The 23,002-nt window shown below is 56.0% G+C and overlaps 1 protein-coding gene across 5 annotated transcripts in view; it reads right to left on the bottom strand.

The window, feature by feature from the left end:
• The window catches only part of MINK1 (misshapen-like kinase 1), a 67,671-nt gene that overhangs the window by 2,512 nt on the left and 42,157 nt on the right, over positions 1 to 23,002 (bottom strand). Inside the window, exons 2-27 of one of the 5 annotated variants that reach the window (XM_011958368.1) lie at positions 16,881 to 16,946; positions 14,609 to 14,665; positions 14,392 to 14,517; positions 11,494 to 11,604; positions 10,962 to 11,052; positions 10,352 to 10,482; positions 9,999 to 10,053; positions 9,769 to 9,847; positions 9,341 to 9,516; positions 8,787 to 8,856; positions 8,178 to 8,388; positions 5,837 to 5,953; positions 5,293 to 5,379; positions 4,867 to 5,085; positions 4,474 to 4,647; positions 3,880 to 4,140; positions 3,362 to 3,447; positions 3,087 to 3,197; positions 2,832 to 2,944; positions 2,509 to 2,597; positions 1,985 to 2,148; positions 1,489 to 1,594; positions 1,271 to 1,408; positions 950 to 1,058; positions 351 to 518; positions 100 to 243 (exon numbers count right to left, since the gene is read on the bottom strand). In XM_011958368.1, the coding sequence (XP_011813758.1) occupies positions 100 to 243; positions 351 to 518; positions 950 to 1,058; positions 1,271 to 1,408; positions 1,489 to 1,594; positions 1,985 to 2,148; positions 2,509 to 2,597; positions 2,832 to 2,944; positions 3,087 to 3,197; positions 3,362 to 3,447; positions 3,880 to 4,140; positions 4,474 to 4,647; positions 4,867 to 5,085; positions 5,293 to 5,379; positions 5,837 to 5,953; positions 8,178 to 8,388; positions 8,787 to 8,856; positions 9,341 to 9,516; positions 9,769 to 9,847; positions 9,999 to 10,053; positions 10,352 to 10,482; positions 10,962 to 11,052; positions 11,494 to 11,604; positions 14,392 to 14,517; positions 14,609 to 14,665; positions 16,881 to 16,946 (3,259 nt within the window). Of the gene's footprint in view, positions 1 to 99; positions 244 to 350; positions 519 to 949; positions 1,059 to 1,270; positions 1,409 to 1,488; positions 1,595 to 1,984; positions 2,149 to 2,272; positions 2,297 to 2,508; positions 2,598 to 2,831; positions 2,945 to 3,086; positions 3,198 to 3,361; positions 3,448 to 3,879; positions 4,141 to 4,473; positions 4,648 to 4,866; positions 5,086 to 5,292; positions 5,380 to 5,836; positions 5,954 to 8,177; positions 8,389 to 8,786; positions 8,857 to 9,340; positions 9,517 to 9,768; positions 9,848 to 9,998; positions 10,054 to 10,351; positions 10,483 to 10,961; positions 11,053 to 11,493; positions 11,605 to 14,391; positions 14,518 to 14,608; positions 14,666 to 16,880; positions 16,947 to 23,002 lie in introns of all 5 variants that reach the window. The other 4 variants (XM_011958369.1, XM_011958371.1, XM_011958370.1 and 1 more) reach the window with 4 other exon arrangements.

Below are 23,002 nucleotides of genomic sequence, written 5' to 3'. Positions count from 1 at the left end.
CCGGTGCCTGGACCAAGGCTGCCCTCCTCCCCAGCAGAAGACGGTGACAGCGCCAGGGAGCTGAGCCCCTCCTCCCTCCCCCACTCACTGCACCTGTACCTGAGATGGTGATGAGCAGGTTGAGCCCCTCCAGCACGTCCATCTGCTGGAAGCGTCGCCGCCCAATGAGTCCATACACCTTGCCCTGCCCACTTCGGTCCAGCAACATCAGCCCGTTCTCTGTGCCCACCAGCAGGTTGACCCCTGCAACAGGAGCCCTTGGGCAGGTCAGAGACTCAGCCAGGCCCTCGCCTAACCAGGAGCACAGGAGCCACGCCAGAGCCCCCTCAGCTATCCCTGCCCTGGCTTACCCCAAAGGGCTGCACACAGGATCTCAGAGTTGAATCGCTTCTTGTACTTCCGGATCTCAGGGGTCTCACTGTGGGCCCGGGTGTTGGTGGGATTCACGTTGACCACAGAGCCCTTCCTCACGTCGTACTGCAGCTGGTCAAGCCGAGTGCCCTCTCCACCCACTAGGGCTGCCAGAAGGAAGAGGAGGAGGCGGGAGGAGGGGCTGCAGCTTCTCACCCCATCTCTGTCTACCTCCATCCCCTATATCAGGTCTTGGCGCCTCATAATACACAGAAAGGAGAAAGACGGGAGGAGAAGGGGTGCATGGGAGAGGGGGATAGAGTGCTGGACCCCCCTTTTGAGTCAGAAGGCCTGGCTCAAGTCCCATTTCTGTCACTTGCTAGCTTTGAGTCTTTGCCCAGGTCCCCTGGCTACTCTGAGCATTTCCTCTCCTGTGGAGGGTCGCAGAGGCCCTTCCTTGTCTCTGCCTGGGCAGGTGCTAGGGCCCAAGAGAGAAGTCCCGTGGCTATGCTTTGTGAGGCTGCGTCTCAAGACCGCCATGCTCCCCTCCAGGCTGCCCCGGACCCAGCCTCGTGGCAGGTCTGCCCTCCCTCCTCACCTGTGATGGGGATGGTGTCCCCACTGCCTCCAGGCTGGTAGATCCCTAGATCCACAAACATCGTGAACGAGCTCTTGCCAGGGGCCTTTACCAGCCCACGAGACTGGTACTGTGGTGGGGGGGCAGCAGTCAGGCAAACAAGTGCAAGTCCAGCTGCGGCCCTGCCCCTGCTGCTGTCCCCAGGCTCCAGCTCCCCAGCTGGCACCCCCATTGTCCAGCTCCCAGCACTCCGCCCCATCCTCTGCCGTGACCCAGCACCCAGACCTCCTGGCCACCGCCACGGCTCTTCTCTCCCAGTGGACCTGCCCCCGGCCCACTTACGTCACTGCTCCCATCCTTCGAGGGCGGGCTTTGGCCTTTGCTGTTCTCGGTGGGTGAGTGGCTGGGCTGGACCACGTCAGGCAGGTTTGTATACCCGTTGCTGTCAGCATGCAGCAGGTTCCGCTCCTCTTCGGGGGTCTACAGGACAGAGGGCAGGGTCGGCACGGGGCTGAGGAGGGCACACACAGGTACAGGGGAGGCAGCGGAGGCTCACTCACACGCTGGACCACCATGGTGCCGCCCCCGTATGGGGGCTGGGTCCCGGTGATCTCCTCGACGTCGTGGACCACCATGGTGCTGACGCTGTCTGTATCCCCATCGCTGCTGTGAGAGAGGAAGGTGGGGCCTCTCCAGGTCCTGCCCGTGGCCACAGAAGTGCCAAAGGCAGCAGATGGCAGCCAGAGCCCAGGCTTTTGTCTCTATTCAAAACACAACCTGTTCCACCCTCACGGGGTAGTGCCTGTTCCACCGTGAGGTGCTTCCCTGCATGGCACACAGGGCAGGCCGGCACAGGAGCAGACAGGCACTTGAAGAGGCCACCCCACAACACACAGGGCAGCGGGAGAGAAACAGGAACCTGCACTCTCACCCCACGCCCTAGAGAAGGGCGCTGTTCTCCGTCAGACTTGCCCCAAAGCCCTACCTCTCCCCCACTGCCACTTCCCCTCCCTCCCTGTGCCTTGGAGTGGGAGGGCCCCACTCCCGATGCCGTACCGGCCCCCAGGGGTGTCTCTGCTCCCCTCTGATGGCCCGCCTTCGCCTTCCTCCTCGTCATCCTCACTGCTCTCCACCTCCTCGCTGGACGATGAGTAGTCCATGGCCTTCTTGGGAGGCCGAGGGGCCTCGTCCAGCGTCCGCTCTTTCAGCAACACGAAGTCCTGCAGGGAGGAGCCACGTGAGAGGCAGGGAGAAGGTGGGCCTGGGTGGAGGCAGACAAAGGGTGCTGGGACACCCCAGCAGGGTGACAGGAGGGGCCCCCGCAAGCAGGCCCATCTCACTAACCTCACCAATTGCTCGCTTATAGCTCTGGGAGGGGCCGTAGGGGAAGTAAGAGCCAGGAGAGAGGTTAGGAGAGAGGTTAGAAAAGGTTAGTAGCATGAGAGGCACCAGTCCCTCCATCCCCACAGCCCTTCCCAGTAGATCCGCGGAGACCCCACCCCTGACACCCAGCTCCCTGGGGCTAAGCCTAAGCCCCAAACCAGGATGAGGCAGGCGGTGCCGGCTACCAGGCGACTCACTGCGGGCCGGCCTGGCCGTGAGCGGTGGTCATCGGGCTTGGCTTTATTCCCAGGAGAGAGCACTGGGGAGCTGTCCAGTTTGGAGGAGGCTGGACACGGCCGGGCGGAAGAAGAAAGGTCACTGATGCCTGGACAAGGGATGGCCTCAAGCCCACACCTGGGCTGACCCCTTGCCCCTGAGCCCCAGAACTCAGCCCCAAGTTCCATACCCACGCAGGTCCTCCCTGTCCCTGTGGGTGTCCCAGTCCAAAGCCGCCAAAGGCAGGATCCATCCTGATAAGACTCCAGGCCCAGAGCAGGCTGCCCAGCCCTGGCTCACGTACCTCCCACGCGGTTCCGCTCCAGTGAGCCAGCCTGGGGGAGGTGCCCGTGAGAGGCTGGGAGGACACTGTCCGAGCGTTCCCAGCCAGGGTCGCTCCTCCTGAGGTCGGGGTTACTGTTGGGGGGCAGAGTCAGGGTCAGGGAGGCAGGGTGCTCCCCTCTCTGGGGTGCTGAGCTGCACTGCAGAGGGAGCCATCACCAGGGAAGCAGGTGGCAGAAGTGAGAGGTGGGAGTGAGTCGGGGGACGACTCCATTACCTAGAGGCGTTGGGCGGGCCAGGGGGCTGAGCAGGGGGCCCTGGAGGCTTTGGGGTGCCCCGCTCTGCCCGCCTTTGCAGATAGATTTGCCAGGCGGAGTTGCTGCGAGGTCTGTGAAGGGAGCAGAGGGGTGCCGAGGGGGCGGGGGGGGCGCTGAGGTGACGGGGCTGGGGCTTGCCCACCCCTAGGTGGGTAGGCTGGTAAAGTCCCTGTGCCCCCCTACTCCCTAGGCTGCCCTCAGACCTCACCCAGGCATTGCCCTACCCAGGCATTACCTGGCACGGACTGCCTGGGCTGGCCGGGATCCTCCGGCCCCACTGGTGTTAAGGGCAGTGGCGATAGATGAGGTCCTCTGAGGCACCTGTGGAGAGAAGTCCACGTGCTGCGAGCTGGCGCTGCGACGGGCACTTCAGAGATGTTTAAGCCTCACCTCTGAGAGGCGAGCTCCTCACTTTGATGGATGAGAAAACTGAGGTTCAGGGAAGTTAGTGAATACGTCCAAGGTTATGAAGCTGGGAGATGGCTGGAGCTGCGGTTCTAATTCGCAAAGTCTGCCCCTTAGTGGCCCCGAAACACCCTGGGCGTTTCTCCGTTCCCACGCTCCCCAGGGGGGTCAATGCCACACCTCCACGTTGCCTCCTCAGCTGGATGGCTGAGCCCTGCTGGGCAGCACCCCAGCTTTCTCTGGCTTTCCACCCTGCACTCTTCCCCATGCGGCCCCTTCACTGCCCTCCTCCTCCTCATGACTAGTTCCTTGCTTTTCCCTGGGCCCGCAGGCTGAGGCTGTCCTTACCTTGGGTGGGGCCTCGTTATCTGGGCGGACCCAGGCTGGGGGGTTCGGGCTGGGGCCAGGTCCTTCAGAGGTGGGGTCTGAATTCTGGCGGATGACAGCTCCTCGGGCACTGGGCGTGGCAGTGGGTGCAGGGATGGCAGGGTCGGGGTCATGGGAGGCTGGGAAGGCAGCCAGGTTTCGGGTGGGCTGGTCCTGCAGGGACTGGGATCGGGGTACAGGTGCTGCATATGGCTTCAGTGGGACCCGGTGTGCCACCAGGCTCTGCAGGGAGAGACCAGGGAGGGTGGGCTGCCTGCTCCATGGCAGGTCCCCACCTGCAAATCGGGGTCTGAGGTGGGAAGGGACTTGAGTTGCCCCTTCCTCCATTGAAGGACAAGGGGTTCCTTGAGCCTGAGGACAGCTAAGTCAGGACAGACAGGCAGCAAGAAGCAGGTGAGTGTCTCTGTCCACATAGCCTGTGCTCTGTAATCCTGGCTCAGGGCTGAGCAGGTGTGTGTGTGTGTGTGTGTGTGTGTGTGTGTGTGTGCGCGCGCACCTTCGCTCTGAGCAAAGCTTCCTGTGTCTGCATTGAGACAGGAGTGGGGAGAGACTCACCTTGTGCGGTCCCTCCTGGGGCTCCACCGGCCTCTGCATAGGAGGAGTCTGGGAAACGGGTCCTGCAGGTCCGGGGGAGGCCTGGGCGATGGAGGGCTCAGGCCCCGTGCTGCTTGGCTTGCTCTTGGCCAAGGGAGAGTTCTGCTGCTTGTTCATCCTTGTTCTCTCTTCTACCTGTGATGTGAAGGGATGTCAAGCAGGCCAGCTCTTGCCTCCCTGTTCTCAAAACTGAGGGTCCCACCTGCCCTAAGCACTCCTGTCCTGTGCTGTGTGCTGTGTGCTCCTTTCCCCCGCTCGGTGCCTGCTACTGTCAACAGCCACTTCTTGTGGCTCTCTCTCCAGGCCTCAGGCAGTGGGACTGCAGTCTCAGGAGGCAAAGGAGGCAGTGAGTACCTCTCGGGCCCAGGCTGGTTTGTCAGTGGGATTCATGCCCCGACCATAATGGTACAGGGGCTTCCTGTCCCCGGGCAGGAGCTGCTGCTGCTGCTGTTTCTGAAGCTGCTGCTGCTGTTGCTGCTGCTGCAGGGACTTGAGGTAGGCATGCTCCTGCTGCAGCTGCCTCTGGAGACGCTCTGACTGCCGCTGCTCCTCCAGCTGCTTCCGCTTGTATTCCTGGGCCCAAGGGTAGGGAGAGAGGGCTCAGCAGAGTGTGGCCCGGGAGTCAGAGCAGGCACGCCCTCTCTCTTCTCCAGCTGCCTAGAGAGGAGCTGTATTCCCTTGATGTCTTGGGTGAATCCCTTCCCGTGAAGTGTTCCCATCCCGTTCCAGCAAAGAGGCTCTGAAAAGCATCTTCCCGGAGGACGCGGAGGGGCCCGTTACCAGCAGCAGGGCCTGTTCCTGGAGCAGCTGTTGCTGAAGGATCTCGAGCTGTCGCTGCTCCTCCTCTAGCCTGTGACGAATATATTCCTGGGGGGCGGGGTGTAGGGTGGGGGGCAGAGGGCAGGGAAGGAGGAAGAGGCAGAGGAGGGCAGCAGCAGCGAGTTGGAGAAGGAGGAAGGGATCCGCAGGAGGAGGAGGAGGGGTGCAGGGGAAGAGTAAGAGAGAGGTAGGGGAGGGGATGGCATGAGCCCCAGGGGGGCCACACGGCACAGACGAGGAAGAAGAGGGCACAGGGAATGAGGGGAGATGAGGAAGGGGCCAGGGAGAGTCAGGGATGGGGTAAAGAGATGGGAATGAGGCAGGGAAGGAGGAGGGAGGGGGTTGGGGTTGAAGGGTGGGAGAAAACAGAGAGAAAGAGTGAAGCTAGAAAAGATAGGAGGAATCTGGGTGGGGGGGAGAGAAGGGGGAAGGGCACGGGGAGCAGGGGCGGCAGGCAGCAGGAGCGGGAGGGCGGGAGGGCAGGGATGTGGGTGCGGCGCTCTACCTGCTCGCGCTCCGCCTGCCGCCGCTCCTCCTCCCGCCGCAGAGCCTGCATGTCCTCCAGCCGCCGCTGCTGCTCCTTCTCCTGCAGCTTCCGCTGCTCCCGCTCCCGCCGCTGTTGCTATGGGGAGAGCCAGGTGGTCTTAAGGACCATACCGGACACCGCGGCAGCACTGTCTCTCCATGGACAGGGAGGGGAGCTCTCCTTGCTCACCAAGAAGGCTTCCGCTTGTTTCTGTAACTATACCCATTGCCACGCAAGGGCCTGCAGGGCTGGGCTCGGGGAAACAGCCAGTAGCTGTGATGAGAGAGGCTGTGAGACTGACCGCTGCCTGTTGGGTGTGCTTAGCTAGACAGCACCTTCCACTACCCACACCCTACCAAACAACAAACAAAACCCGAACTCAAAACAAGCCTCCCCAGCACTCCTAGCCTAAAACCCACCTTTGCCTGAAGTCCATACAGAGCGCGTCGTAGCGAGAGACTTTGGCCACCAGAGGGCACCAGGTGCCCGTGCACAGAAAGCACAGAAAAGAGGGACCTGGCCCGTTCCTTGGCAAGCCCCGATGCCCAGGTGGTAACTTGACTTTCACGGTATTTCCGATCACAAAGTCTACCACCACCACCACCACCACCACCAACAACAAAAGCACAAGCCCTAAGGGGCCCTTACACTTGAGGGAACTTGTGCCTATTCCTGCAAAGTTGCTGGCACCCCTTCTCCAGTAACACGTTAGATAGGACTTTGTTACTATGCTATCTGAACGCGATATTTTATTTATTTATTTATTTATTTATTTTTTTGAGACAGAGTCTTGCTCTGTTCCCCAGGCTGGAGTGCAGTGGTGCGATCTTGGCTCACTACAACCTCCACCTCCAGGGTTCAAGTGATTCTCCTGCCTCAGCCTCCCGAGTAGCTGGGACTACAGGCGTCTGCGCCACCCACACCCGGCTAACTTTTTGTATTTTTAGTAGAGATGGGGTTTCACCATATTAGACAGGCTGGTCTTGAACTCCTGACCTCATGATCCACCCGCCTCGGCCTCCCAAGGTGCTGGGATTATAGGCGTGAGCCATCATGCCCGGAGTATATTTTCAAAACTGCACAAGGCTCTTCTGTAGCAGGTTTTCTTGCAAATTATTTTTTGTTCAACAATGAGAGGGCCTGCTTTGGGGGTCGCAGGTGGACAGTGTGGATGCTGCGGGTTATTAGTAGTAGTAGTAGTATTGGAGACAGAGTCTCGCTCTGTCACCCAGGCTGGAGTGCAGTAGTTTGATCTCTGCTCACCTCCGCCTCCCGGGTTCAAGTCAATCTCCTGTCTCAGCCTCCCAAGTAGCTGGGATTACAGGCACACGCCACCACACCCGGCTGATTTTTGTATTAGTAGAGATGGGGTTTCACCATGTTGGCCAGACTGGTCTCAGAAACTCCTGACCTCAGGTTGGGATCCACCCACCTCAGCCTCCAAAAGTGATGGGATAACAGACGTGAGCCACTGCGTTTGGTCTACTGCCTATTATTTAGACACATTTTTTGTTAAGTCCAGCTAATCATGAAATTTGAAATCATGTAACTGTTTCAACAGAAATGCCATTGATTGGGCCGGGCCCGGTGGCTCAAGCCTGTAATCCCAGTACTTTGGGAGGCCGAGACGGGCGGATCACAAGGTCAGGAGATCGAGACCATCCTGGCTAACACGGTGAAACCCCGTCTCTACTAAAAATACAAAAAAACTAGCCGGGCGAGGTGGCGGGCGCCTGTAGTCCCAGCTACTCGGGAGGCTGAGGCAGGAGAATGGCGTAAGCCCAGGAGGCGGAGCTTGCAGTGAGCTGAGATCCGGCCACTGCACTCCAGTCCGGGCGACAGAGCGAGACTCCGCCTCAAAAAAAAAAAAAAAAAGAAAAAAAAGAAATGCCATTGATTTAAGGCATTTTATTTTATTTTTATTCTGAGGTAGAGTCTCGCTCTATCGCCCAGGCTGGAGTGCAGTGGCACGATCTCGGCTCACTGCAAGCTCCGCCTCCCCGGTTCACGCCATTCTCCTGCCTCAGGCTCCCCAGTAGCTAGGACTACAGGCGTCCGCCACCTCGCCCGGCTAATTTTTTTGTATTTTTAGTAGAGACCGGGTTTCACTGTGTTAGCCAGGATAGTTTCCATCTCCTGACCTCACGATCCGCCCACCTGCCCACCTCGGCCTCCCAAAGTGCTGGGATTACAGGCGTGAGCCACCGCGCCCAGCCCCATTTAAGGCATTTTAAAACCTGTTCTCCCTGAGGCCCGAATGGACCCTGGGGCAGGTCAGCAGGAGGCTGCGCCAGGCCTGGGCCCTTGGGAGACAGCCCACCTCCTCCACGCGGCGCCGCTCCTCCTTCTGCTCCTCTATGCGCCTCTGCCGCTGGTGCAGCAGGTGTTTGATGTGTGCCTCGGGGTCTCGCTGCTGCTGCTGCTGCAGCTGCTGTTGCTGTTTTAAAGCCTCTGAGTTGCTCTTATTTTCCTGCTGGAGGCGGAGAAATTCCCGGCGTAGAGTCGACTCTCCAGGCACGTTCATGATGGAGCTGGGCAGGGGTGGCACAAAGCAGCGTTGGGGTCAGAACCCCGTTGGTTCCCACTCTCAACCCCGTGGGCCCGCCTGAGTGGGTGCTTTAACTGGATCAAAGCCTCTGCCTCTGGCCACTCCCAGGTGGCCAGGAGACTCACTGTCCCCTTCTGCCGGGTCTTCAGCCCTGTCCTCCTTTCCTATTACTGCTGCGCCCCAACTTCACCCTGAATTGCTCTCTCCCCAGCTCTTGCTCACTCATTTGTTCCACTTCTTAGCACTCGGGAATTTGGTTTCTAGGAGTCTCTACCTCCGTGCCCACCACCCCCAGGCCGAGAGTCCCCAAAGCCAAGCACCACTGTAGTCCCCCCACTCAGTGATGACCCGCCCAACCCCCGCTCCGCCTGCCAGGCCTACCTTGGCTCTCCTTCCTCTCCATGGCTGTCGTCTTCCTCCTCGCTGCCGCTGTACTCGTATTCTGTCTCCTCTGCAGGGGAGACCACTGCTGTTAACTCACCCAGTGCCCCAGACCCCACTGTGGGCTAGGGAAACCTCGGGTGGGGATAACAAGGTCTGTCTGGGTGGGCAAGCATGAGGGGCCCCACCCACTTCCTGGGAGCAATGGGAGGACAGTGGGTCTCAGGTGTGGGTCCGGACAGGGACCAGGACTGGGTCCCTGGGCAGCTGAGGTGTGGCAGAGCCCGTGCCTGGGCTCGCACACGTATGTGCTTAGCATGGAGTTTTCATAAGGATGTGAAAGGCCGGTCCTCCTCTGGAGGGCTGACTCAGATTGGGAGGGAAAGGAGGGAAAACCCCTCGTGGGTTGCAAGTTTGAGAACGATCTCCTTGGACAGGGAGAGCTGGGGCCAAGGAGGGGAGCAGGAAGGGGAGCCAGGAGCGAGCAGGGCTGGCAGAGAGGAGCCAGGCTGGAGTGTCCCCTAGTACCTGCCCCCTCCAGCCTGCCCACTGACCTTTCTCACCCCGCTTCTTCCGGGATCGGTCAATGTGGTCCTTAAGCTGGATGCGGACCTGCCGCTCCGTGGGCTGGTCCCGGATGAAGGGAAACTTCAGCAGCTGCTCCGTGGGTGGGCGGCTCAGGTAAGTCTTGATGAGACATGTGTCAATGAAGTCAATGAACTTCTTAGACCTGGAAACAGTGGTGGCTCACACTAGGAGGGTCCCCTCAGAAGGGATGGGTGCAGGAGGAAGAGGGTGGATCACTCATCCACAAGCCACCTTGATATCCCTCCTGTCTTCATATCCCAATACCAGTCACCGCCCTCTGCCCCCCAAAATCTCTTCTCTGGTGAGATCCAAGCCTGAGCACAGAGGGCATGAAGGTGGGGACGGCCTTGTCCAGGGACCTTCCTTCCCAGAGCCCACACTGTCAGAGACCTACCACTTCTTGGACTTGAGTCTGGGCGGAGGGTTCCGAGGAATGAGGAAGAGGGCTCGCATGGGGTGCATGTCACACAGAGCTGGACACAGAAGAGACGCCCTCAGTCCCTTTCACTGCACTGGAGCTACAGGACCCTCCTCAGCAGGGTCCCAGGACCCAGCTCCTCCCTATAGCCCTCTCTGGGCCCTTGCTTTCCCTCCGCTCCCACTCCCGGCAGACTCAGAACTTACGGGGGGCTCCCTCTGCCATCTCGATGGCTGTGATTCCTAGAGACCAAATGTCACTCTACAGACGGGAGAGAAGGAACAAGTGAATATTCCCGACAACTCTGCCTTGCAACCTCTCTTCACCCACCATCCTGGCCTCTTCAGGAGCCTTCCTGGGCCACACTCCTTCCTGCAGCAGTGCTCTCCAACCCCTCCCATCTTCCCACCCACACTTGCCTTGCCATAAGATGTTCCCCAGCCCCTCACTGCTAACATCATCCGACCTTCCTTTGTTCCCCAGCCTGCTCAGGCCCCATGGTCCCCATACTGCTTCCTGCCCTTGGCAGCCCCCGTGCTCCCAACTTTCCACTCCATACCCTGTAATCATATGTGGCATCGGGGTTCTCATCACAGGCGATGACCTCTGGAGCCATCCAGTAGGGAGTCCCAATGAAAGTGTTCCGTCTGCCCACGGTGCGGTCCAGCTGAGCACTCACCCCAAAATCCACTGTGAAGACACAGAGGGAGGGGTCAGCGTGGAGAGTCACCCCTGCTCCCTTGCCTCACATCCCTGCATGCACACACAGGACTTGCCTGAAGCAGCTGAGGTCCTGGCCCTACCCAGACACCCCAGCACCCTCCTTTACCCCACCAACATCCTGAAGCACCCGATTCCACCTTCCTGCATCTTAGAGAAAAACCCCAGTGAAAGGATCACGGACAGCATCCCAGGCAGGAGGGTCATCAGATCCCAGCTCCCCAGGGCAACCTGCAGAGCACCTGGCTCATAACAGGTGACAGGTGTAGAGCTTCCTGAGGGATTTTCAGCAGGAGGCAGGGCATTCCGGGGGAGAGGGGAACGGGGAGGGAGTGAGCCTCCCCAACAGGGAGGAAGTTGGGCCTGAGCCACCAGAGGGAAAAAGGGGTGCCTCATTCTCTGTTCTGGGGGTGAAAGGGCCCCGTCAGCCTCAGAAGGAGCCGGCGCACCTAGCTTGACCTCAGCATTCTCTGTCAGCAGCACATTCTGCCCCTTGATGTCTCGATGGATGACCTTGTGGGCATGGAGATGGGCCAGACCCTGGGACAGGAGAGCAGGGAAATTAGCCATGGTGTTGGATGGGGTGGGAAAGAGTAAGTGGGGACTGAGTTGAGGGGACAAGGGGCAATCAGTCTGGACAGGGCTGGGATGAAGGAGCAGACCCTCTCCATCAGGAGCCCAAGCAAGCTGAGCTGTCCTGGAGAGCTTCCTCAGAGTGGTGGCTCCAGATGAATTCCCAAAGTTGCAGGGTTACAGGTGGAGAAGTGGCAGAGCTTGGAAACAGAGGAGCCTGTCTCCTCCAGCAGCCTGAGACTTCCCAAGGCTGGGACCCTGCTTCCACATCCCACCCGCATCAGGCCTGCTGCTCCCGAGAGGGGGCAGTTATGTCTCTTCCCAGTGCAGGGAGGATCTTTGCTCATGGAGAAGCTCCAGCCAGGGTAGCAGAGGAGGAGAGGACAAGGGGAGGGGCCTGGAGCTCACCCTGAGGATCTCCCTGCAGATGTAGGCGATACAGTCCTCCTTCAGGGCGTTTCCTTTCGTGTTCTTTACCAGGTCAGTCACTGAACCAGCACCACAGAACTCCATCACCAGCTAGGATCCCAGGAAGGTACGCAAAGGAAAAGTATCAGTCAGACAAGCCCCCCAACCCCCACCCCAATCCCCTGCTAGACTCCTGGAGAAGGACCAGAGACCTTGGGGCTAGAACTCGTATGAGCTGGAAAGCAAGGGCCACAGAAGCCTCACAAAGGCCACAGGACTTCCTGAAGTCGAGAGAGAGGGAAAAAGGCTGGGTGTGGTGGCTCACGCCTGTCATCCCAGCACTTTGGGAGGCTGAGGCAGGCAGATCACCTGAGGTCAGGCGTTCAAGACCAGCCTGGCCAATATGGTGAGCAAGATTCCGTCTCAAAAAAAGAAAAAAAAAAAAAAAGGGAGAGAGAGAAAGAATACAGAACTGGCAGGTGGGGTTGGGATCAGAGTAGGAGTCCAGTGAATCCCTGAAACTGTAGACAAAATGATGTAGGTATATGCGTTTTCCTTGAGGAAGGGTCTAGTAGTTTCATCAGATTCTCAATGGGATTCCAAACCCTAAAGCGGTTAAGAACTACTGCTTTACAGCCGGGTGCAGTGGCTCACGCCTGTCCCAGCACTTTGGGAGTCTGAGGCAGGTGGATCACGAGATCAGGAGTTCGAGACCAGCCTGGCTAATACGGTGAAACCCCATCTCTACTAAAAATACAAAAAATTAGCCACGCATGGTGGTGGGCGCCTGTAATCCCAGCTACTCAGGAGGCTGAGGCAGGAGAATCGCTTAAACCTGGGAGGCAGAGGTTGCAGTGAGCCGAGATCGTGCCACTGCACTCCAGCCTGGGCGACAGAGTGAGACTCTGTCTCAAAAAAAAAAAAAAAAAGAACTACTGCTTTGGATCAGGGGCTGGACCAAGGCCTGCTTCTGTACGGTCAGCAAGTCAAGAATGGTTTTTACCTTTTTTTTTTTGAGACAGAGTCTTACTCTGTCGCCCAGAGTGGAGTGCAGTGGTGCGATGTCAGCTCACTGCAGCCTCCGCCTCCCAAGTTCAAGTGATTCTCCTGCCTCAGCCTCCCAAGTAGCTGGGACCACAGGCGCCTGCCACCACACCCCGGTTAATTTTTGTATTTTTAGTAGAGACTGTTTGTTTCACTGTGTTGACCAGGCTGGTCTTGAACTCCTGACCTCACATGATCCACCCACCTCAGCCTCCCAAAGTGCTGGGATTACAGGCTTGAGCCATTGCGTCCGGCCTGGTTTTTACATTGTTAAATGGTTGCGGGAAAAAACAAAAAAAAGAATCATATTTTATGACACGTGAAAGTGAAAAAACATTCAAATGTGAGTGACCTCAGTGACCTCAGTTGGGGGTATAGCAATGCTCATTCGTTTATGTACTGTCTATTGCTGCTTTCATGGTACAACAACAGAATTGAGCAGCTGGGACAGCAAATACGACCCGCAAAGCCTAAAATATTTACTGTCTGGCCCTTCACAGAAAAAGTTTGCCAGTCCCTGACTTAGAAGCAGAAAAGGGACTAAGAATCAGTGACTCTCCAGGTCTGCTAGAGACAGAAAGAGTGCGTAGGGTCTATCTAGACAGCTGCAGCAGGGAACCTGGGAAGACCCTGAGAGAAACTCCTCCAGAAAAAAGAGTAACAAGGCCAGGAGATGAGGAGGGCTCTGGGTCGGCACCTCCCAGGGAGAGCAGCTGAGACCTGGAGGCAGAGAAGATGGCTCCAACCAGGCTTCCTGGGAATCAGCATGCTTGTCCAGGTTTTCACTAAAAGCCACATCCAATGCAGGAAAAGGTTGGATGGACACATATATTTGCATATGCAATAAAAGTAATTTGCATGTGCCTACTCCTTGGAGAGCAGAGTACAGTGAGAGGAGGGGAGGAGCTGTGCCCAACAGGTCCAGAAGGGGGCGCCCCGCCACTAATGCCTCTAGAGGCTAATGCCTCTAGCCAGACACGAGCACCACACACACCTGGCAGGTACACCTCCCTGTCACCTTTCTCCCTTTCTTTGTGTGCATGAGTGTGTGTGTTCCCAAAAAGCCAAAGGGCCTTGGAGGCCAGGACCATGGCTCATGCTCGTCTATACAGAGTATACAGAAGTGCTTAGTAAGTGCTTGTCGTCTGAATGGCTGCTGGGAGGGGAGACCTGGCATCAGCGCCAAAATTCCCGACAGCCATTGCCATACTCCCTGCTGCTCCATCCTCAGGGACTGGGCTCAGTACCACAAAGGGTGAGGCTGGGGGAACATGTCAGCACCAGTGCCCAGGCTAGGGAGGGGAATGACTCTTAGGAATGTTCTGGGCCAGGCAGGAGGAATTTTGGGGAGGCCCCAAGCTCCGCAGCAGGCTCTGGTTAGAATGGTGACCCAGAAGGGCTGGGTGCACTGTAGCGTGTGGGGTGCTGGGAGGGATCTGGGCTCTGTTATCTCCCACAAATATTTTGGTTCTGTTGCTTTCCCAGGAGCTGTGCTGAAAGGCAGGAAAACTGATGGACGGCCTCCCCACGGTCTCTCTAGCCTTTGCCAGGATTATATTTGCTTATTAAGAGCCGATCACACAGTGTGAGATACTGGTTAGAGGAAGGGTTGGGGCAAATGCCAGGACCCCTCCCCACAAAACACTCAAAGAATGAGAGGCTGCAATTCATGGGGGCTGGAGTGCGGGGCCATCCATGAGGCAGGAGGCTCCTCTGGGCCCAGGGACAGGGGAGGCTGGGTAGACCGGAGGGAGGGTAGCTGGCGAGGAGAGATGCTGGGCACTGATACCGAGTCCTAGTGAACGGCCCAGAGACGGGGGGTGCGGGGAGGGCAGGCAGGGGGGCGTTTCTCACCCAGAGCTGGTCATCGTTTCCCGGGGGGCTCTTCTTGATGAAGGCTCCATAGTAGGTGGCAATGTTGCGGTGGTGAGAGTATTTTTTCAGCATGTTGATCTCCTGTTTGATCTCTTCCTCCTCATCCTAGGCAAATGGGAGGAGCTGAGCCCTGAGACTCCCCCCACACTCCCTTCTCGGTGGTCCAGCCCTCCCACTGCCCAGCTCCACTCCCTACCTCGGTGACATCCATGACCTTGATGGCAGCCAGCTGCCCAGTCTTGACATGCCGACCCTGCAGGACAGAGGGATCTGAGTCTATGCTCAGAGAGCGGAACGTTCTGATGGCTTGACTCTGGGAGACACAGCTTTGGACTGTTTTCTGTCTTACAAAGTGCCCCTTGGGTGGGCGCCGTGGCTCATGCCTGTAATCCCAACACTTTGGGAGGCCGAAGCAGGCGGATCACTTGAGGCCAGGAGTTCGAGACCAGCCTGGCCAACATGGAGAAACCACGTCTCTACTAAAAATACAAAAATTATCCGGGTGTGGTGGCGGGTGCCTGTAATCCCAGCTACTCAGGAGGCTGAGGCAGGAGAATTGCTTAAACCTGGGAGGCAAGCCAAGACCAGGCCACTGCACTCCAGCCTGGGGGACAAAGCAAGACTCTGTCTCAAAAAAAAAATAAAAAAATAAATAAAAATAAAGTACCCCTCTTTGTGGCTACACACCTCAGAGAACGTGCTGCTCATGGGAGTGGACAGAGGCAGAGCACTCCTGAGCCGTCATGGTCAACAGAAAAACCACCTACAGTGGACTTCCAAGCTACAGGCTCAATGAAGGCGAAGGGTCTCCTCCCAGAAAAACTCAAGACAGATGAGTAAGAAACACTCATGTTCTGTTCCAGCCTCTCCGGCTTGGACTTTACAGTCTGAAAGTTAGAGCAGGGCGGGAAAGATACTTCTTCATCCTGATGGAGGATGGAGGGAGGAGGAGGAGGAGGCTGGGGAGGGAGGGGCTTTGCCTCACCCTCTTCTCCTAAGCAAGACAAAATGCTGGGGTGCTTTCCTGACTCACCAGCTCTGGACAGGAGGCCTCTCCTAGAATCAACTTCACCCACACAGCTTTTTATTCTTGTCGATAGGGAAAGAGCAGAGACAGAGCTGAGATTTTAGGGAACTTAGAGAAACACAGAGGGGCCAGCCGACTGCTTGGCTAATGTTCCCGCCACCGTCACCAGTCCGAGCGGGAAAAATCTTCCTCTTCTTGAGTGTGTCCCAGTCATTGACCTCCTCCCCCAACATCTTTCTGAAATTCCTAGTGGGAGCATCTAAGGCTTGAAGAGGAAAGCCCAAAGGCTTCCTGGGGAGGAGCGGAGTAGAGGAAGGTGGCCCCTCGTGGGCATGGATTGGCTTTGCCAGCCCATGGGTTATTTTTATCCTCAGCCATTCAAGACCCCAAGCCCAGAGATGCAGAAGCACATGGCACCACTATTCCCATGGCAACAACAAGGCAAGAGATTGATTGCGGGTGGGGTGCCTGTTTCCCCAAAGTTTGCAAGAGAAGGAGCGTAAGAGAAAGGCAGGTGGTCTCAGTGACACAGGAAACACGGGGCTAGAGATGCAGAAGAGACTTGTGACAGTATCAAGCACTCTGTCTGGAGATGAAAAAGCCACGGGTCCCAGGGGGCTCCGGTAAGAGGCAGCATTCACCCTGAGCATCCTCACTCCCCGCCGCAGCGGCTCCACCCATGCAAATGTGAGCAGTGGTCAGGCCACCTCACTCCCCGCTGGAGCGGCTCCCCCCATGCAAATGTGAGCAGTGGTCAGGCCACCTCACTCCCTGCTGCAGCGGCTCCCCCCATGCGAATGTGAGCAGTGGTCAGGCCACCTCACTCCCTGCTGCAGCAGCTCCCCCCATGCAAATGTGAGCAGTGGTCAGGCCACACGGGAGGGCTGGGCTGGCCAACCTAAAAGCTACCATTGGTGGCTGAGAACATGCCACTTCTGTCAGGGACAGAGGCAGCTCAAAAGCAGAAAGCCTGAGTTCTGGTTCTAGCTCTGGCTCCAGCAGGCCAGCTGTGGGAGCAGAGACCACTTCCCCTCCGCAGAAGGCCACCCATTAGGTGCCACTACCTCAAAGTCCTGGGTCTCTTTGTGGTCCGGGGAGAGGCCAAACCCACACCTCTGGCCTTAGCTCTGTCTGAATCCCAGGAGAGTTCTGACACACAAGGCCATATGCCCTTCCGCCTGCTCTCACTGCTGCAAGCCACCCTTCCTGGCTGCCGGCCTGTTCCCACCACGTCCGGGACTGGCTCTGCACTCAGGCAGAGAGAGGCATCAACAGTGCCTCCTCCTGGGTGCTCTTTCCTCTCCCCCTGTCTACCTTTCCAGGGCCTCTGGCATCTCCCGTAGCCCCGCTCAGAACTGCAGACCAGGAACCTACTTCCTTCCACTCCTCCCAAGAGTGCCCTGCAGATGTGGAGATCACACTTCCGCACCATTCGTCTCACCTTGTACACCTGTCCGTAGGTTCCATTGCCGACCACCTCCACAAGCTCAAAGATCCCAGCAGGGTCCTAGGGGCAGGGGACAGGAGGGAGACAGAAGAATACTGCGTCAGGACTTTAGAAAAGGATTACAGAGCTAGAGAAGGGGAAAGTGGTATCCAGTCAAGATATGAGAGCAAACACCAGTATATCAGGAGGGCACTCAGCGGGAACCCTGGTGGCTGGCTGCCCTTTTCCTGGACTGGTTCAGAGTGAACGTTCTACGGGAAAAGTTAGAAGAAGTGAGTGGCCGGGGGCAGTGGCTCACATCTGTAATCCCAGCACTTTGGGAGGCCGAGGCGGGCAGATCACAAGGTCGGGACATTGAGACCATCCTGGCTAACATGGCGAAATCCCGTCTCTACTAAAAATACAAAAAATTAGCTGGGCGTGGTGGCGGGCGCCTGTAGTCCCAGCTACTCGGGAGGCTGAGGCAGGAGAATGACGTGAACCCGGGAGGCGGAGGTTGCAGTGAGCCGAGACTGTGCCACTGCACTCCAGCCTGGGCGACAGAGCAAGACTCCATCTCGGGAAAAAAAAAAAAAAACAGAAGCGAGAGAACGTGGAAGTCAGAGCCCAGAGAGCTTTTCAAAGACATGTTCCCGATTTCAAATCCACTGAGAAACTGCATCTGTATCCTCATCTGCAAAATGAGGGTGCCCGAGAACCTGCCTCTGGGGTTGGTACTCACATTTTAGTGGAGAAATGCCCATCAAATGCTTCAGATGGTTCCTGGCACCAGAGCGTGTGCCCAGTAAAAGTTAATGACCATTATTATCATCTTACTTCTTAAAAGCAGGGATGAGGAAAGCTAGCAAGGAGCAGGAATTTGAGGGTCACCATCCTTTTGTCCTTCCCTCTTCCCAGTCCCCCTGACACTGAGGGCTTCCAGGCCAGGGTTTGAGGCAATTGGGAGCAGAGGGACCTGGAGGAAGGGAGTGAGCAGGTGATGGTGAGAAAGGGCCTCTGAGAGGGGAGAACTTTTCGTTCCTACTTTTCTGAGCCAAGCAGTACCAGGAGGAGAGGGCCCGAAGGGCTCGAACAAAGCCTCTAAAGAGGCTCATTCTGCCCCTGGGCCAAGAGCAGGCAGGCCCGGCCTCAGTAACACAGCTGCTATCAGAGGCCGCCCACACCCTCCTGGCAGAACTTTTTTTTTTTTGAGAGAAAGAAGTTGGGAGGTGGAGCTGTAAGCTGAAGAGACATACAGCCCAGTACTGTCCATACTCCTGCACCTCCTGCAGAATAATGGCTCTTTTTTTTTTCTTTTGAGACTCGGTCTAACTCTGTCACCCAGGCTGGATGCAGTGGTACAATCATGGCTCACTGCAGCCTCAGTCTCCTGGGCTCAAGCAGTCCTCCCACCTCAGCCTCCCAATACATTAATATTATAGGCATAACCCAGCATGCACAGCTAAAAAAATACTTAATAGGTGTAAAACACAGTAGGATCCACAGGAAAGAGAGGTGCTGTCACTGCAGTGCGGAGGGCTAACGAGAGGTCTTTCTGACCCTGAGAGCTGGAAATAACCTGAAAAAAGTCATCTCATCCATCTTCAGTTCTAGATTAGAGGCTCAAAGACCACAGAGTTCCCCACAGAGCTGCCCAACAGAAGAACTCATCCATTCTGAGGCCTCTGAACTGACTGCTGCAAAGTCCTTGAATCAAACTGTAGTTCTTTCTGAGATGGAGGGAGACAGGAAAAAGGACCTATGGTCATAATTTTCTGAACACTCCTAATCTAAGAGGGAAAATACCGTGGGCCTGTTAGAGCTGTAATGATCTGTCACTGTCAACTCAAATTACTATAAGTACATTTTAATTTTGTAACCTTGATTCCCAATCTGTCTCCTACCCCTATGTTTGGGTGGCACTGAGGGATGAAGGAATATTTGAAGTCAGACACCCTGGGTTCAGATATCGACATTTAATGGGTTTCAAGTTGCTTTCCTGAAAACTCCTACTGGAAAGGGTGATTCAGAGAAGCAAGATGGGGTCCCGCATGTGGCACTCTCGTTGTGATCTCTTACCCTCTCCCCACCTAGATGCTCCATGTTTCAATAGCAGCACCCCTTTCCCACCACGGTCTAGACTCTGCCTAATCCTCCTCCTCCTCCCTTTCCTGTATCGCAGCCACCCTGTCCTTTCTCCCTTCAAAATGTGCCTGGCTTGTCTGCCACCTCAGACCAATCCCTCACGTCCTCCCTCCTGGAGCTCTTGCCTCCCCATGTCTTCCTTCTGCTGCCACTGATTTAACTCTTCCAAAATGGTGCTTTCCTGATTTTACTCTTCTGCCCAGAACTGGTAGTGGGGCTCCCCAATGCTTAGAGAGTCCCAACACCTCAGCCTGATATTTAACGATGCCCCGTTATTATTCAACCACTAAATATCTTCTGAGTGAGCGCCTCCATTTGCCCTGCACTGGGAGAAGCCCTAAGCAGAGAAAACCTGTAACGTAATCGTATCTCATTTCATTCATCCATTACATATTTCTTGAGCACAAACTATGTAATAACTCCCAAATTAGACACAAAAGGGAGCTCACCGATATATATGAGAAATATAAAACCTTAGAATTGTATAGATTGGCCAAGTACTCAAATATGAAAATGTGGCAGTCTACAATTATGTATCACAACAGCAGCTGAAAGCACGAAAGTCACTGAGATGCTGCTTGGTGTGGCAGAAAGAGCATGGGAGAAGGGTTTTCAACTCTGGCATTAGTCGTGTGTCTCTGTGCAAGTATTTAACTCTTTGACGCCTTGTTCCCCTCCCACAAGCTAAGAGGGGGTTGGATTGTGTAAAAAGTCTACTTTAGGGTTGGGCGTGGTGGCTCATGCCTGCAATCCCTGCACTTTGGGAAGCTGAGGAGGGTGGATCACCTGAGGTCAGGAGTTCGAGACCAGCCTGGCCAACATTGTGAAACCTCATCTCTACTAAAAAATACAAAAATCAGCTGGGTATGGTGGTGGGCACCTGTAAATCCAGCTACTCGGGAGGCTGAGGCAGGAGAATTACTTGAATTCAGGAGGCAAAGGTTGCAGTGAGCTGCGATTGCCCTGCTGCACTCCAGCCTGGGTGAAAGAGTGAGACTCCTTATCAAAAAAAAAGAAAAGAAAAGAAAACGAAAAAGAGCAGCAAAGACCATGCTGTGCTGTGGGAGAGCAGTCTGGGTTTGAATGTTGAATTGGGGATGTTGCTATGGGAGAGTGGTGACAACGTGCTAGTGGCCCTACCTCGCTCTCAGTATCTCCTCGGCTTCGGTGTCCACTCTGGCAGCGCTTGAGGAGCCCTTCAGCTCGCCGCTATACTGTGGGAGCCCCTCTCTGGGCTGACCGACACCTGAGCCGGCTCCCTCTGCTTGCAGGGAGGTGTGGAGGGAGAGTTGTGGGTGGGAACTGAGGCTGCACACAGTGCTCGTGAGCCAGCGCGAGTTCCGGGTGGGCGTGCGCTGGGTGGGCCCTGCACTTGGAGCAGCTGGCCGGCAACGCTGGCCCTGGGCAGTGAGGGGCTTAGCACCTGGACGAGCAGCTGAAGAGGGTGTGCCAGGTCCCCCAGCACTGCAGCCCGCCATGCCCGAGTCCCACCCCCACAACGCCGCGGGCTCCCACACAGCCTGCGCCTCCACCGACGGGTGCTGCCCGCTGTTCCGTGGTGCCCAGTACCATCGACTGCCCAAGGGCTGAGAAGTGTGGGTGGCAGCGCAGGACTGACAGGCAGCTCCGCCTGCGGCTCGGCTACCACTAGGCGAAGCCAGCTGGGCTCCTGACTTGGGTGGGGACTTGGGGAACTTTTATGTCTAGCTGGAGGATTGTGTATGCACCAATCAGCACTCTGTGTCTAGCTCGGGGTTTGTGGGTGCACCAATCAGCACTCTGTGTCTAGCTCAAGGTTTGTAAACACACCAATCAGTGCTCTGTGTCTAGCTAATCTAGTGGGCACTTGGAGAACTTTTGTGTTTAGCTAAAAGATTGTAAATGCACCAATCAGCACTCTGTCTAGCTCAGTGATTGTAAACGCACCAATCAGCACTCTGTCAAAATGGACCAATCAGCTCTCTGCAAAACGGATCAATCAGCTCACTGTAAAATGGACCAATTAGCAGGATGTGGATGGGGTCAGATAAGAGAATAAAAGCAGGCTGCTGGAGCCAGCAGTGGCAACCTGCTCAGGTCCCCTTCCACACTGTGGAAGCTTTGTTTTTTTGCTCTTCGCAATAAGTCTTGCTGCGGCTCACTCTTTGGGTCCGCACTGCCTTTATGAGCTGTAACACTCACTGCAAAGGTCTGCAGCTTCACTCCTGAAGCCAGCAAGACCACGAACCCACCAGAAGGAAGAAACTCCGGACACATCTGAACATCTGAAGGAACAAACTCCAGACGCACCATCTTTAAAAACTATAACACTCAACCGCGAGGGTCCACGGCTTCATTCTTAAAGTCAGTGAGACCAAGAACCCACCATTCTGGACACTGTGGGAGAGCAGTCTGGGCTTGAATGTTGAATTGGGGATGTTAAAGGATACACAGGTACATTCTATTGGGCAGTTAGAAAACAAGGATCTGTAAATACAATTTACAGACATTTGTGAGTGTGAGAGTTGGAGATACAAACAAGATGTCCAGGGAGAGTGTGAATAGCCAGAGGCAATACATGAGAGCAGCAGAATAGACGCCAGAAGAGGAGATGGTCATGGAGGCTGCAGGGGGGATAAGGGGAGAGTGATGGCCTCAAATGCGGCAGAGCAGCCAGAGGGCACTGAAAAAAATCCCACTGACCTCAGCAGCTAGGAAACCACTGGGCACTGCCGTTGTGTGAGCAGAGGGCAGACAGCGGGGGCTGGAGGAGACGGGTGTGCTGAGGAAATGAGGGCAGCACCCTTTCTGGAGAAGTCTAACCTTGAGAGGAAGGGGGAAAATCACATGACAGAGCTGGCAGCAAAGTCAGACAATAGGGTTTTCAAAATAGGGAAGATCGTTCATGATTATGGAGGGAAGAAGCCAAAAAGGGTGGATGTTTGAGGAGTTGATTTTTCTTTTGATTTTGAGACAGTCTCTCTCTGTCACCCAGGCTGGAGTGCAGTGGCATGATCTTGGCTCACTGCAACCTCCACCTCCCCGGGTTCAAGCGATTCTCCTGCTTCAGCCTTCTGAGTAGCTATGATTACAGACACGCACCACCACACCTGGCTAATTTTTGTATTTTTAGTAGAGATGGGGTTTCACCATGTTGGTCAAACTGGTCTCAAAGTCCTGACCTCGTGATCCACCCGCCTCTGCCTCGCAAAGTGCTGGGATTACAGGCGTGAGCCACTGTGCCCAATTTCTGTATCTTTTATGGAGACAGGGTTTCACCATGTCGCCCAGGCTGGTCTCGAATCCTAGACTAAACAGATCCACCTGCCTTGGACTCCCAAACTGCTGGGATTACAGGGGTGAGGCACCATGCCTGACTCTGTCCATCCTTTTTTTTTTTTTTAGACTTAGTCTCATTCTGTTGCCCAGGCTAGAGTGCAGTGGTGCGATCTCAGCTCACTGCAACCTCCATCTCCTGGGTTCAAGTGGTTCTCTTGCCTCAGTCTCCTGAATAGCTGGAATTACAGGTGCCTGCCACCACGCTTGGCTAATTTTTTTGTATTTTAGTAGAGACAGGATTTCACCATGTTGTCCAGGCTGGTCTCGAACTCCTGACCTCAAGTGATCCACCCACCTCGGCCTGCCAAAGTGCTGGGATTACAGGAGTGAGCCACCGCGCCCGGCCTGTCCATTCTTTTGATTGGAGCCATCCTAGTAGGTATGAAGTGGTATCTCACTGTGGTTTTGAATTGTATTTCCCTGGGAGGCTGAGGCAGGAGGATCCTGTAAGTCCAGAATTCGAGGCTGCAGTGAGCTATGACCATGCCACTGTACTCCAGTCTGAGCAATAGTGAGATTGCCTCCCTACCCCATCTAGAAAAGGATGGACAGTCAAAGGCATTGAGGAGGGCATTTGGGGAAGCTGAAACTGTCATACGCTGCTGCTGGGAATGTAGAATGGTACAGCCACTTTGGAAAACAGTTTGACAGTTCCTCAAATGTTAAACAATGAG

This window comes from Colobus angolensis, unplaced genomic scaffold, assembly GCF_000951035.1.
Source record: "Colobus angolensis palliatus isolate OR3802 unplaced genomic scaffold, Cang.pa_1.0 Scaffold47, whole genome shotgun sequence".
Lineage (NCBI taxonomy): Eukaryota > Metazoa > Chordata > Mammalia > Primates > Cercopithecidae > Colobus > Colobus angolensis.
This window is presented reverse-complemented; position numbering and strand designations above follow the sequence as displayed.